The sequence below is a fragment of the Lipophrys pholis genome (assembly GCF_963383615.2).
Source record: "Lipophrys pholis genome assembly, chromosome: 16".
Lineage (NCBI taxonomy): Eukaryota > Metazoa > Chordata > Actinopteri > Blenniiformes > Blenniidae > Lipophrys > Lipophrys pholis.
The window spans coordinates 8,934,760-8,949,494 of NC_137634.1; the positions used below are offsets into that span (position 1 = coordinate 8,934,760).

Below are 14,735 nucleotides of genomic sequence, written 5' to 3' on the forward strand. Positions count from 1 at the left end.
TTACATGGTACAATGGCTTATTATACACCTCTATATACATCGTACATCTGTTCTGCAACAGTTACAATAGTATAAATTAACATTCTTCTCTTCAAATTGACATTGCACATAGAAAAGTGTAAAACGGCACTGAATGTACATGTAAGTTTTGCGCCTGGTTCATCCAATATGAACAGGAGCTAAAGTCAAAGCGAGTAAGTCTTACAGAGCATTACAGGGCCTTTTTTTTTTTTTATTCTTCCTTTTACTGAAATTTTGAAGTCTGACTGGCACAGTGTTTCTACGTCAGTCTGATTGTTCATTCTGCAAACACATTGTTCAACCGCGAATCTGGCTCCATTGATGTGCTTCCGATCCGCTTTGTAAACAACTGCTGTCCCACTGTAGACGCAGCGCTGCAATCTGGCAACATATTCTTTAAAGTACAGTATGCAAGACCCGGGGAACCCCAGGTGGTGATGAGCCGCTGTGCTGTCCAGTCTGTCCTCAGTCTCACTGCCTTCGGTAGTCGAGTGACTTTCTACACCAACTTGTGGTACGGAGTGGTATTACCACACCTTTCTATCTTGGACAACTTGGTTACTCTAACTTAGCACGTCTTGGGTCATGACTGTCGTTTCCTCAAGTTCTGTTGATTACATTTGAATTATTTTCATTTAACACGCAGAGTGTACCTTTAAAGAACAAGTACAATACAGGATTACAACGTGAGGGTTTAAAAGGTTTTGCATCTGTTTACTTTTCAAGTTAAAATTGATGCTTTGAGTTGTGAGTGGAGCCACTAGAGCTGATTAGCAGTTGCGCATATAGCAAAATTATTTCACCACAATAATGTCCTCAAAATATCATCTCCAAGGATAGCCATCGAAAAAAAGTTTAAATAATGCAAAGAAATTGTGTCACTTTGAAATAGTGGCCAGAATGTGTAGGTGGCAGCTGAAATGTGATAGTTCCATGCATTAGGGATAGAAAGCTCATGAAAGCGCTCTCTTGGTTAACGTTGGTGTGTTTCTTTCTTCTCGACCGTTCAAACAGGATGGCGCTGCGGTTCAGGCTGCGCAGTATTCAGATCACTACACCTACACCAGTGCGGCAGTGTGTTGTCCTACAAAAGGAGGCGTCCTGAAATTAAGTTTTGTTTTAAACTGATGGGACAAAGACCTGCGTCGACCTATAAAGGTGTAACTTAAAAAGACAATTTTGTGTATAAAGCTACTTTCCTAACATCATACCATGTCGCAAATGTACAATAAATAAACATGACATCGTTTTTTTCATAAGGTTCTAGGCAAATATAATTATTTAATGATTTAGGTGTCGTCAATATAGAAAGAGTTTAAATACTTGGGGTTTAGAGATTTGTGATTTACCCTGTACAAAATCTAGACGTCTTTCTTTGTTGAAAATAATAAATTATGACCTTATGAAAATAGAACTTTGTATTCCAAACAGACCTGAGCTGGATTTTTAAAGCCGTAATCAGACATGACCATCAAACCGCATCATGGCTGCACCATGACTGAAGGCACAATATTTTCTCCTCCCTTTCTTCCTCCTCTCTGGTTAGCTCATTTAGCGCGCATCGCTAAAACGACATCTTCCGAACTTGATTGTCATTCTTTGTGAGACGCAGTGGGATAGTCAAACAACTCCTTCTTCAGTCCCAGATTGAGGCTTTAAAAATCTAGAAAGACCTTCGTAATATTAGGAGATCAGCCCTCCCCACGACTCCAGCTCACGTTACATGCAAAACTCTTACCAAACTTGATTTCTGATATGGTGGTCATCTCTGTACTGCAGATTTAAAGCCCCTCTTAGTGACATCATGAATTGCCCATCCATAAATCACAGTTTGGGAAACCATTCTGATGTCTGCTCACTGAAATGTGGACTTCACATGGACATGATCCCTTTATCAGATTAACCATTTTCATTGGAGGTAAAAACCTTTGCCGGGGATGGTGATGCTCTTAGGGAGGGGTGAAGAGTAATCTCATTATTATTAATTTAGAAAAAGAGAACATTAATTCACAGGCAAAAATAAATATTCTACTTTTGGATTGGGGTTGGTACCAAAGTGCAAACAGATACTTAGAAGAAGAAAAAAAAAAAACTCTTCCCGGCGAAAACGACCACACGTAAGCACGTGAAAGAGCTTTCTTAAGAGCTTTGATAATCCACTTGTTCCAGCAGTTTTACTGACGGCTCAGCGCCTCGAGGTTGTGTTCAGGTCCGGGAGGCGACGTCGGGGTCTGCGCAGCCTCCGCCTGACGTTTCACTCCAGTGACGTGCGGGCCGGCCTCCTCTGAACGGTCCGGCTCGGCCTCACGTCAAAAGTACCGTCACTACGAGTGAGTTCAAGCAATTTCTGCAGCGGACGTTGATGTCAAATTTGACATCCGAGTGCCGCGTCCCCCCGCGTTGCCATCACAGAGGCGTATCTCGGTGCTCCGACAAAGTCCACAGTGCTACCGAGTCAGCATATTTCGAAAGTCTGAAACGCTGCCAGTCTGATTTTGGGAATGTTGGTATTGCCGTTGTTGCTGCTGCGGCTGCTGCGCCAGCTGCTGCTGCGCCAGAGGCAGCTGCTGCGTCTGCGGCTGCTGCTGCTGGATGTATCCCACAGTGCCTTGCTGGGGGACGTTAGTGGCGTGTAAGAATGCCGGAGTAGATCCACCGTGCACAAGTCCTTGAGCCATCTGCAAGCACAAAGGAGAGTATGGTTATAATCTGGCAGGATTACTTTGTCATGCTCATTAGATAAATCCAGTCAGAGACTCGGAAGCATGAACGATGTGAATCTCAATCAAATCGCTGTTTTAACGTAAAGAGGACTCTGCCTCTTCAACACCTGAGTTCTACTGAGTGGAAAAGGATTTTCTAAAATTGCTCACAACTCTTTGTGACAAGCGGGTAAATGAAACAGGTCGTAAGTGTTCAGGCACAACAGGTTTTGGAACTACTATCAAATTGATTATTCTAACCAGTGTGGATGTTACTTTTAAAGATCATCAGCACAATGTGCATATTAATCAAGATTAGATAACTATGACAAAGGTCATTTAGATCATCCTTACACTTGGAAACAGCTCAACCGTAAGCAACCAGTGTGAAAATACCAGTACCCTGCCTCAGAAAGAAACAGAACGTTACTGTTATTGTGCATTCAAAAAAACTACTCAAAATTGAAAAAAATAAAAATACAAGCACAGTCTGGATCTTTTCCGATGTAAAATCTGACCAAATCAATTCAGGCCTGATCACTGAGCTGAGGTTTTGGATCATGAGCAAATGTGCACAGTAGCTTGTTGCTGTGGTAACAAGGTATTCATACGCAGTGAAATAACTATCATGACCATAATTTAATAAACATAAAGCCTCTGGTAAAAACAATGAGGATCCCTCTGAGATTACTGACCTTCAAGTGAAAAATTATGTTTCTGGAAACCTAGAGGCAGTTGTTATTATTACGGGACTATTAATGCTGCATCACTAAATCTACATAGGCATCATACCTGAAAGAACTGCTGGGGCTGCTGGAGCTGCAGGGAGTGCTGAGAGGCCTGAGGCTGAGTGTGGTAGGTTGACTGTGCCTGGTGCGTAATGAAGCTGTTGTGTGGGATCATGACGGGGGACGTGAAGACTGGAGAGGGCACCAGGACGGCGTTGCAGTTGACCTGCTGCATGGAGAACGGCTGGGCTAAGATCTGCTGCTCCAAGGTGTATCTGCACGGAGAGGGATGACGAGAAGGAGCTCAGGAGCCGCCCGGTGATGCATCACAAACAAACACGCTTGTGCAACGCAATGACTCACATGGTTTGCGAGATGCCCATGTTGCACTGGGAAGGCTGCGTGGTGACGCCGCTAGTGGGAACCAGTGTCTGCATTGGTTGGTTGAGGAGCATTCTGAAGGAAATAAACTCTATCAGCGGAAGATCGCAATCTCAAGAGAGTCCAAGAAGCCCGTATTTGAAAACGGGTAAGAATCATCTTTATCACATCTCCTGTTAAATTTAGAGATGATGCTTGTGCATTGCAAAATAGGAATTTAAACACAAACCAGCTGAAGAAAGGTGCGTTACACAATATTGCCTCCAGGTTTCTCACCTTAGTTGTCCTTCTTGGGTGAACTGGCTGTCTGAGTGTCTTTGGTTTGCTTCCTGCTGAGGCCTTGTGTTGGTCTGAGAGAACATCATGGGGTTGCTGTAGAAAGGCATGGTCACGCTCGTGTTCGTCTGCACAGGCAGACTCACCGACTGCGCCTGACCGCTCCGGGCAATCCTCTGCTGGACCTGTGAAAGGAGCAAAAGGAAGGTCACACCTAGCTGATGAGGGCTGCTGCAGGAGAATTAAAACAAGAACAGCATCCAAATCCACACTGAGGCTGCAAGTTGCTCAATGCTTTTAGCGTAACCTCTTTAATGTAAAAGAGTTTCCTAGACGGGACGTTACTTTCAGCTTGTGTACCTGTGTTGAGGGCGAGCTGTTCTCTCTCAGGAGTGAGTGAGGGGATGAGCTGTGAGCCCCACAGGAAGGTGCTTTTGGTGGTCCTGAGAGCTGTCTGATGACCCCCGACTGGCTCTGCTGGACCGGCCTTCCCGGACCCTGCTGCTGAGGCTGCTGCTGCGTCTGACCAAAGTCGTTGTGGATTGGCTGCTGTAACAACATCTAAACACACACAGGAATATATCAAACATAACATTTGTCTAAAAAAGAAAAAAAACCTCATGGGTTCACATTCGTTACTGTTTCTTGTAGTTCCTGTTTATTTAATTTAAATACACATTGATCCAATCAATGAATTTGACTTACTGGTGAAATCACACTCTTCATAACCCAAATTACAAGTCTAAGCTTTCATCTTGAGCAACCTAAAAGCTTTGCAACATTTTCAGCTGACACAAGTTGAAATCCAAGGAGGCGTCGCCCACTTGCCTCTTAACCCAATAGTGTCTATGTGAATGTTTGTGGCTCCCGCAGGGTAAGTGCAAGTCATGCTGATCATGTAGTAATGAGATCTGACCTCTAGGTGGGACTATTTCACTATCACAGCTCAACATCACAAGCATTGAGCATTTTCATTTCAAAACAAAATCTAAACAAATAATTGATTGTGGCCTTCTCAGTGTTAATCAAATTAGGCATATTTTCAAGCAGAAAAAAAAAAAAAACACATTAAAGTTGTACAAGAGAGAACATCAATCTGTCTCTCTGAAATAAAACAAATGGACTTTTTTGAGGTAAAACTACCTGTAGATTAGCAAGATGAAGCTTCTCCTTGATGTCGTGCAGCTCCTGCTGCTGAGTCTTGATGTCTGCTTGCAGAATGCGTGTCCTCTCCTCCAGCTGCTCCTTCAGCTGGTTCATCACGCCGAGCTGAGGCTGCTGCAGCTGATACATGGACGACTGCTGCTGCTGCTGCTGCTGCTGCTGCTGCTCCTGCTGCTGCTGCTGCTGCTGCTGCTGCTGCTGCTGCTGCTGCTGCTGCTGCTGCTGCGGTTGTTGTTGTTGCTGTGGTTGTTGTTGTTGCTGCGGTTGTTGCTGTTGCTGGGAAGAGAACAGTCAGGATGAGACGTAAGAAAAACTTTCTTTTCTGAACTCACAAACCCAGGTTTAAACAGCTGCCATGAGTCAGGTAATGGTTCAGTCTTGAGCCACTTTTAAACAAAAATAGGTTTTAGAATTCACGTAGGCAATGAGTGACTGAGAACTCATTTCAGATGAAATTTCACCACTTATTTCATTTTCAGATGTTGTTTTTTCTTAACAAATCTTACTGAGAGGCCTAAAGCACAGGCAGCAGATTAAAGCAAACACAGCAGCAACAGTCATAACAGTGAGATATTGTACACAAACACAAGGGAGGAAGGCAACAGGCAGGAGAGGAAGTCCAAACACGAACCATTGTGGAGTGCTTGCTGCAGGTAGGAGAGAGGGAGAGGCTCATTTGGGGAACAAGGTCAAAGGAATTTTGTCTTTGTGCCAAATTCTACAAGGAAAGAAGGGAAAGGTTTATAATAGTAGAGTAAGACAATATTCAGATTTGTATTCTTTCTGAACATTTTATATCAGAAAAACAGAAGATTACAAACATAAGGACGGTAAAAACTAACCTTTGAACTGCTGGGTTGATGCCTGGCAGTTGTCTTTTCGGGCCCGATGGAAGCAGACTGCCATGACGGTGTGCAGGCCTCAGTGTAGGAGTTAGCTGCTGCAGGAGAGACAGGTCACCTTTAAACACACTCCGGTAAAGAATGCCTTCACTGAGATCAGAGGGTGTCAAAGTATGCAAGCATGAGCCCCTCCACCGTACAGTCAGACCTACATCCCCCCCCCCCCCCCCCCCCCCCCCACCCCCCACCCCCACCCCACCCCTTTGTCCTTTTTTGGTGATTCAAAAGTGCAAAAAGGTCTGAATAAGAATTAAAAGGCTAATGTTGAAAAGTTTGTCACTTCTCGCCTGTCACTTTCTGGAGCCTTCAAGCATTAACATTTCATACCAATTCACCCTGCTAAAACGACTTCACTGGCAAAGAGTGAGCTTTAATCACTCTTTCTCTTACTAAAACAGTAAAGCCCTCAGGAAATGAACTATAAACAGCAGTTCTTTGTGATTTTTTGCTCCGCAGGCTATGTGCTTCACACCCCTGGGCAAAACCTTTGTGAGTACATCAGCTGTGTTTTCAGACTCATTTTTAATTGTAGCAGATAATAATTACGATAATAGCTTATGACCTGCCCCCTTAAAGTCCTAACAAACCAGTATAGTGTCTCATTTGTGATGTTCACATGCTGCAGACTTTCACTTCATTAAAATTCAAGAATGAAATCTAAAGTGATTGAACTACATTTAAAATATCTTTTGTTTCCATTTCTCAGGCTCTACACCTACAGTACATTGCGATCAAACATCAACAACTGGTCAGTGATTCAGACTTTGTCAGTCCAAGTTGGAGGGAATATTGAATAATTCTTTCCATTTTAAACTTGCCTCAAGTAACTTAATTGCAGTTTCGACCAGCGCTGCGAGACTGTACTGAACGTTTTCTCACAAGTAGATGGATTCTTCTTTAAACTCTCTTTAGCGTTTTCCTTTCAAATTGATAAAGTTTTGTTTTTTTATAAACAAAACCTAATGCAACTCAGGAAATGTGCTTTTTTTTTTTGTTGTTAGGATTGTATAACAATACTGCTGATTCACAAGCCCTTGACTGCCACCTCATTCTGCCGCTGACTTAAACCCACAATAAGTGATGCATTTCATGATATTGTCTCACTCTGGCCGACACACGGCGAAAGACGCAAAGCAGAGACATCCACAAACAGATGCCGCATTACGAGAATGCCTTAAAACTGAATGAAAAGCCTGTATGTGTGTGGGCTCCGGGAAGACTGTAGCATAGGGTTTACTTTTCATAAGGAGCCCCTGTGATGACTCTGCTGTTGTGCATTCTTCATGAATATGCAGATGGAGCTGAAGTGTTTTAGGGTATTAGGTGGTGGGTGGAGAAGCAGCGAGTCAGAGAGATTGGGAGCTCAAATAAACAGGGCACGCTAAAGTTAGCCTTGGAAAGCTTTCGTCACCCACATAAATCAAGGTAGGTGTAACATGACGTCGGGTCTGCTTGGTTGCAGTACTTTTACCACTGATTGCACATAAGAAAGGATTGATGAGGATTTTCTCATAAACTTAGGTTTTATAGACACTGTTGAGGAATCTGCCTATTCAATTCAAAGAAAAGTCCCTTTAAACTAAAAGTAAAAGGCAGCGTTCATACAGGACAAAGATTTCTGTACTTGATGACCTGATGCGGGCTTGAGTTAGCACTTTAGGGTACAGGGGATGACTCACATGCGGAGTCAGACAGCGCTGTGTGGGTGGACTTCCGAGAACTGTGGGAGGACACCGACCGTGCGCCGCTGTTTCTGTCCCGAGGAGCGTCCAATGTGGAGCAGATGTCCAAGTACAACTCCTGAGCCTGCGAGCACAAAGCGAAGCTCAGCGCACAACAGCAGACTCAACGGTGACGCCAAGACCGGCCTTGGAGATGTCACATACTGTACGTTACAGGGCTTGTCACTCTCACCTTCACTGAAGATGGAGCTATCTCAGGTGGCGACAGCTCCTCAAGGCCGAACGCTCTTCTCCTTTCAGCACGCACGACAGCATAACTGCACAACAACAGACACAAAGCATGATGTGACACGCGTTGTTATTTCTTCTGCCCCCAAACCTTCTACACATTAACAATTCAAAGAAAGTAACAGAATGCACACATCTCTCTGCAAACACACATCAGAGGACATTGGGAAACAATTATCAGGCTCACCTGACGACAGTGTGCGTGCAGACGATGAACTCCGGTTTGGAGTTCCACTGGTGGTATGTGATGTAGTAGTGAGTCTGCAACCAAATCCACTGCTGACCTTTGGTCAGGAAGCGATAATAGCAAGATTTGCCCTTTCCAAACTGCATTACTAAGTAAGAGAAAAAGAAAGGGCACATCAGTGTTGTGCTGAGGAGACACAGATGGCTTCATATGCGAGTACAGTTCGTACATTTGCCTGATGGACCCTTGGTTCTACTGAGAAAGAGGCCAAGTGGAGGAGATACTTACATTGCTTGTGACATTGGGCGATGAGATCTAAGTCGTCCACGTGATAGTAATCATAACCAGAAGTTCCAAGAACTTCAAAAGGTAGATAGCCAATGATTGGTGAAGCTCTGAAATATTAAACATGGACATTTATGAGCAAGAAGTTTTTTTTGGATACGTTGGATAAAGTGATTGATATAGAAGATAAGCATTTAAAAGTTTGGTTTTTGTTTTTTTTACCTGTGATCTAGGAACAAGAACTTCCATTCAAGGCTGTGTCTGGAAGTGAATTCATCACAAGGATCGTCCACATTACACAAATCCTGAAAGAAGTAACAGGGTGGAAAAGTCCCGTTAGAATTTCACAGCACAGTGAGAAATTATCAATTTCCCAAATATTTTTCCCTCTCCTGCGTAAACCAAACTGAAAAGTCATTATTTCAAATCATTCGATTTGTTCAAGGCTCGGGTTCGAGGCCTTAGACATGCACATGCTTTAGTATATTTGCAAGAGTGACTGTTTCTGCCGGCTAAATGGCTTCACTGGAAAGGGGGTCATCAGCCTTTCTTGGGGGCTTCACAGAACAAAGGTCAGGAACCGCTGACAAAAACAATCATGTTAGTATATTTGTTTGTCAGCCTCAAAGAGACTACCAGTTCAGAATTTGCTGTAAGCCTGCAACCTTGGATATGCAAATCTAATATGAACAGAAGCATCTGACGGCTGAAAGCAATGTGCAGGAGAAACTGTAAGAAATGTGTTTTGTTGTCACACATCGAAGGCAGCCGATAGAAAACTAATTTATTTGTCTTGGGTCGGGAAAAAAAATAAATTTTTGTGTAATTTAGTCTGAAGGTTATTGTTACAGTCACTCCATCTGGCCAATCAGTGAAATCATTGTTGTCATTTACATTTTTGATTTGAGCAGAAGGAGAGAGCTGACGCCTGTCCAATAGATCTGCTTCCTCTGAACAAGCAGGATTTTAATGGCACTCGCCGATGCTACACACCATTATTATTACTGCACTCCTGTAAGTGCTAACAAACAACAGAAGGAAACCTTGCCTGAGCCTTCATTAAATGCATTCCTTTTTTCAAGTTTGTAAAAAGAAAATTATATATATATATATATCTCAAATCACTAAGTGTAGTGCACAAAAAGGCTTCAGCGGTTACTTCTCAAGTAATGGTTGTTTAGATTTCAACCCGTGGAGCGCCTCTTGGTTCAGATGTCTCGCTGTGATGTAATAACCTGAAAGGTACACAATGTGACTCTCTGAGTCTGTGTGCCTGAAGACATTTCCAGAGAGAGTGTGTGTGACACGATGGGAGTCAGTATGGACCGCGGTGTGTCTGTCCTCAGACAGCATTCCTCTCGCATACTGTTGCCATGCACATCGTGACCGCTCTCTGTGCTGCATGACGTTCTCTCTTCAACGCAACGACGGCAAACATAGGCAACACAGATTAAGAAACAAAGACCCAAGTGTTACAATCCAAGCCAGCCTTACCTTTAAAAACTGTGGAGTGACTAATCGGACAGTAGCAATGAGGCAGACCTGCTCCTCCAGCGATGACTGCAGGCTTCTTGGTAACGACAGGTCAAGCCCGTTACAAGAAGGTGTAGGCACTGCGAGACAAACAAGAATTGTCTTTATAATTTCATATGAAAAGGCTACATTTACAGGATCTGAAACGTGTTAATAATTCAGTAAATGTTTAAAGAATCAAAAACAAATTCTTACCATTGTTATGAAACTTGAAATCTCCAACAAACTTAACATACTCGTATACAGGTGGCTCCTTTGGGTCTATGTTACCTCTGGCTAGATGACAGCAAAATTCAATATGTGCCTCACCTGAGAACAGCAGATTAAATTTACATAGTTAATATCATACACAAATTCATGTGCAAAACATCATCAAGCTTGTTAATGACATGGTTCAGTGTGCATAGTAGTGTACAGTGGGAATAAAAGTATATTCTGGATGCTCCATATTGTGTATAATATTATATTAATCATATTTCAGTGCTTGATAATGAAGTGATTTTTGTTTTTACAATGGCTGAGAAGGGCTATGAGGAAATCATTCAGGTATGTAATCATCAAATGCAATTAAAGACATGTCTAAAGAGTCACCCGAACTAATTTATGTGTTGACAGGCAAAGTTAATAAGTACATGCCCCAGCGTCCCGAAAGGAATTCGGTGGCGTGAAAACATTTACTAACTTGTACACTGATCACAAGACTTGAATTTCATGAAAATCTACTATGAACATTTACAAGATCAACAAAAAGCTCTTTGGGTGGGAGGATCGTTTAAGTGTGGGAGGATGCTCCCCCCTCCTCATAAAGCTGTTTAAAATTAGACAAAATAATTGTTAAAGGCAATAAGAATCATACCTTTACTTGGGCTCGTGAGAGGTTTTTTATTAAATTTATGGTTTTGCATTAAGGGTTATTTTAAAAATTCCATTCATCTTCATTGTATTCACAACAAATTCAGGAAAAGAAATGACAGTTTTCACAAAATACCTAGTTTTACAGTCCAAATATTTCTTTTCATTATTTCCTTTCAAAGATCAAAAGCAAGGGGGGACCCCTGACCCACACAAGGGGAGATGTAACACTACAATAGCCTTTGTTCCTGTATTATTAAATCGCATTATATATAAATAGAATTGCCATTATTAGTGAAGTTAGGAAATAAAACCAGAATTAAATTTTTTAATATCATAAATCAAAAAGATTAATTTCAGTATCATAATTCAGATGAGATATAGATCACAGCCTGCATGACTTTGCAATTGTTTGCTATTAATGTCTGAGGAAAGGGTGAGATACTTGCAACTAATGCCCTGTCTTAACCAGAAAAGCCCAATAGTGACACAGGATTAAGGTCAGTGTTCTAAACCTCCCATACTACATTGCTCTGGATTACCCAGTTAACATAACAGTGATTTAACGCCTTAACTATCATACTAAGCTTGCTCCTATTATTAGCAAAAGGTCTAAACATAGTTACACACTAATCAGCAATCCAATAAACTGCAGACCCCAATGCAGGAACCTGCTCTATATAAAAGAGTTCAGTCTACAGAGGTGTTGTGAAACTAAAGGTTAATATCAACAGTGTAAAGTAGGTTTTGAATATAAAACAATTCTTTGAAATAGACTAAAAAAAGAGACTGATGCCACATCTGAGGGGGGGAAAAAAAAAAGATACTGTCTGTCATGTGTGCAGTATTTCTGCAATACACGGAACCTTTGATGTCCAGAATTGAGAGACAATCTACAGGCTTTAACCTTTCGGCTTCCGACACTCTCAGGCACGATGACCCAGACACAGTGTGTGCAGCGAGCCCGCCCAGCAGGACACTCACTGTCAAGGAAGTCAGCAGCAATGGGGTCAGTCATCAGCATGTGGGATGATAGCAGCTTATACACCTCGCCGTGTTCCCGCTCCGGGAGGAAATTCAAGATGTTTTGGTCCACCATATCCGACTGGTGGAGGAGAATAAAGAATGACAGTCAGTCTCGTCACAGCAATCGTCACACACTGGAGAACCGTTCACAACAAAGGGAGTTACTGCAGATACACTCAGAGCTGAGGGCACTTTTCAGCCCGGCTATGTCCAGAATAATATAAGTTATACTCATTTATGTCAATGAAAAAAACTAAAATGTAAAGGTTAAAGCAATATTCTTTATAAATGGAGATAGAAATTAGATCAGGTGACGTCAAATACGGGCCGGTCTTTGATGGTAAACAAGTAAATGACCTGCATCTGATAATAAATAGAAATTATTCAAATCTATGTTGGCGGTATGTTGTGGACAGACGATAATGAGGAGATGAATTCAAGCTCTGCCACTTACCGGTAAATGGCCAATGAGTGAGGACACACTGTCAGACACGTATACGATGTTGCCATCTGTAGTTAACGCAACCAAGAAACCATCAAGGGCCTGAATGAAGATGGAAAAAGTTTGTACAGAGAGATCATTAGTGTTACACAATAATAAGCAGTGTAAATATCACATACCGTTTCTATTTGTGGAGCAAAAAGTATATTTATATGTCGATGGATTTTGTTTTCTTCTACCTGCCTATTGAAACTGTATGAGTTCTGCCTCTCTTTCTGGAAAATACGTGCAATTCAATAACTGACAAAATAATTGGGATGAAAATACATAAAACACACATGATCTTTCCATGAGTTTTTAGCTATAGGCAGAAAGCTTGCTCTTATTTTCTGATCAGTATGAGTCGAGTATGAATTGCCCGTGCTACAAACACGTCTTCCCGAGCCTTACCTCCAGCATGAGCTGAGTGAACTCCTCATTACTGAGGAACGAAGGCTTCCAGTCCTGCCGCACGTCGCAGGTGTCGTTCTGTGCAGTGATGTCTGAAACAGACGCGGGTTTTAGGGAAAGACAATGATCAAGACTTGCTGTATGTAAATGATGAAACTGAGAACGCGTGTCGTATGCACACAGCAGCTGCTCACCTTTCTGTTTCTGCAAGAAATCAATGGTCCTCTGCAATATGGTGGATTTGTCCATTTTGCGTGGATGACCTTGACCCTGCAGCATGGTGCATAGCTCCTTGATAAGCACATTAAATTGGTCCCGTCTTTTCTTTTCCGACTTGTTACGGGATGCCCTGAAGCAAACGACAGCAAAAATAATCAGACACCGGTGGAAATGCGAGGGAAAAACTCCCTCATTACAGAGAATTTGGATAAACTTGTATTTATCCAGCTCAAGCCACAAACGGAGGAAATAACGGTTGGTTGAGAATATAATAATCATCCATCAGGACAATGTGGAGCAATTAGAGGGGAGATTAAAGCGACATTGTCATGAAATGTAAAAGATTTGTTTTAATCTGTGGGAACGCTTTGTTACAAAAAAAAAAAAAAACAGATGGTGCAAAAAGAAACACAATAAAAACAGATTAGGTGAATAATCCCATAAAAATACTGATTAATCTAAAAAAGGAGGGAGATATTCACAGAACACAAGACATATGTCCTATTTTGAACTACGCATCTATAAAACAACCTTTTCTTTCATTGTTGTTGGTTACAACATAAAATTCCACTTTTTTTCATACCTTTGCCGTTTATATTGTGACGTGGGAGAGTCAACATCTAATTTATCTGATCTGGTTCATCAAGGCTGAATAAAAGCTGCTCTCTGAGAGGCTTTCTGTTTCACCTAGCAATGTGTCTGCTTGTGGTTCGCAACCTGTTCTCTTCGTTTTGCATTAATCAGTCGTCCGTGTTTTTAGTTGTTTATTTGTGTTGTCGCCAAAGACGTTGAGTCGGTTTGTGACAATATGAAAATAACTCCCGGAAAACTTCACAAGACGATTAAATGAGAATGGAACTAAAGCATTACGGAGTTCATCTTCAAACTGTGATACGTCTACGAGTGCCGTGTGATATTAATCGAGACCAGAGAGAAAGGAGAAGACAAAAACTACTCCTCCTTTTGAAAAGCGTGTCGTTTTGCATTATCCTCATCAAACAGATTAAGCTATTTTCTCACAGTTCAGCCTCGTCTTGACACAAGTTTATTCTACTAATGATTGACAAACACCCAATATGTGCGCCTTCCATATGTGCTTTTCTAAACGAGTTTAGCTAAATTGCAACTGAACAAGTTTAACATCTGGATGTGACACACACAAACACACACAAACACACACACACACACACACAATGGTGTAAAAACACGCACAGAACTGAATACCTTTTTATCCTGTCTTTCTCATCCTCATCCATTAAATCGTCCACGCAGCTGTTGGTGCTGCAAACAGAAAAAAAGACAGATGTATCTTTAACAACTTCACATCACATCAACGTCTGATTATTGCTGATTAGGATGCTTGGTGAATCTAAAATGTCTGTGGTGGATTGGAAACGTGTACCGGCTGTGCCCTGCCTCAGTGCCGCCCATAAACTATGACAGGCTCCCGCCCCCCATGACCTAACCCTGAGGGTAAAAAGGTGGATGGATGGACGTAATTTGGTTTGAAACTCTGTCGAGGAACGCACAGGAGGTACTAACCAGGTGACAAAAAAGAAAATTGCTGTATTCAAATGTCCAAGTAAATCATGATGGG

At 42.0% G+C, this 14,735-nt stretch overlaps 1 protein-coding gene across 1 annotated transcript; it reads right to left on the reverse strand.

The window, feature by feature from the left end:
- Nucleotides 1-246: 246 nt before the first annotated feature.
- npas2 (neuronal PAS domain protein 2) lies at nucleotides 247-14,409 on the reverse strand. Its single transcript, XM_080484002.1, has 19 exons — nucleotides 14,363-14,409; nucleotides 13,114-13,268; nucleotides 12,920-13,011; nucleotides 12,482-12,571; nucleotides 11,986-12,106; nucleotides 10,345-10,458; nucleotides 10,111-10,229; nucleotides 8,839-8,921; nucleotides 8,620-8,726; nucleotides 8,332-8,479; nucleotides 8,089-8,173; nucleotides 7,854-7,980; nucleotides 6,115-6,212; nucleotides 5,252-5,548; nucleotides 4,469-4,669; nucleotides 4,109-4,293; nucleotides 3,815-3,907; nucleotides 3,516-3,726; nucleotides 247-2,699 (listed from the first exon to the last, which is right to left on the reverse strand). Exons 1-19 carry the CDS (start codon nucleotides 14,392-14,394, stop codon nucleotides 2,469-2,471), a joined length of 2,589 nt encoding a protein of 862 aa, XP_080340128.1. The 5' UTR covers nucleotides 14,395-14,409; the 3' UTR covers nucleotides 247-2,468.
- Between the last annotated feature and the right edge of the window lie 326 nt (nucleotides 14,410-14,735).

Coding starts and splice junctions, on each gene's coding strand:
- npas2 (XM_080484002.1), bottom strand. CDS start 14,394: ATGGATGAGGATGAGAAAGACAGGATAAAAAG. Junction 5,549..6,114: donor ATCAACCCAGCAGTTCAAAG/GTTAGTTTTTAC, acceptor TTCTCTTCCCAG/CAACAGCAACAACCGCAGCA. Junction 3,727..3,814: donor ATGGGCATCTCGCAAACCAT/GTGAGTCATTGC, acceptor CTCTCCGTGCAG/ATACACCTTGGAGCAGCAGA.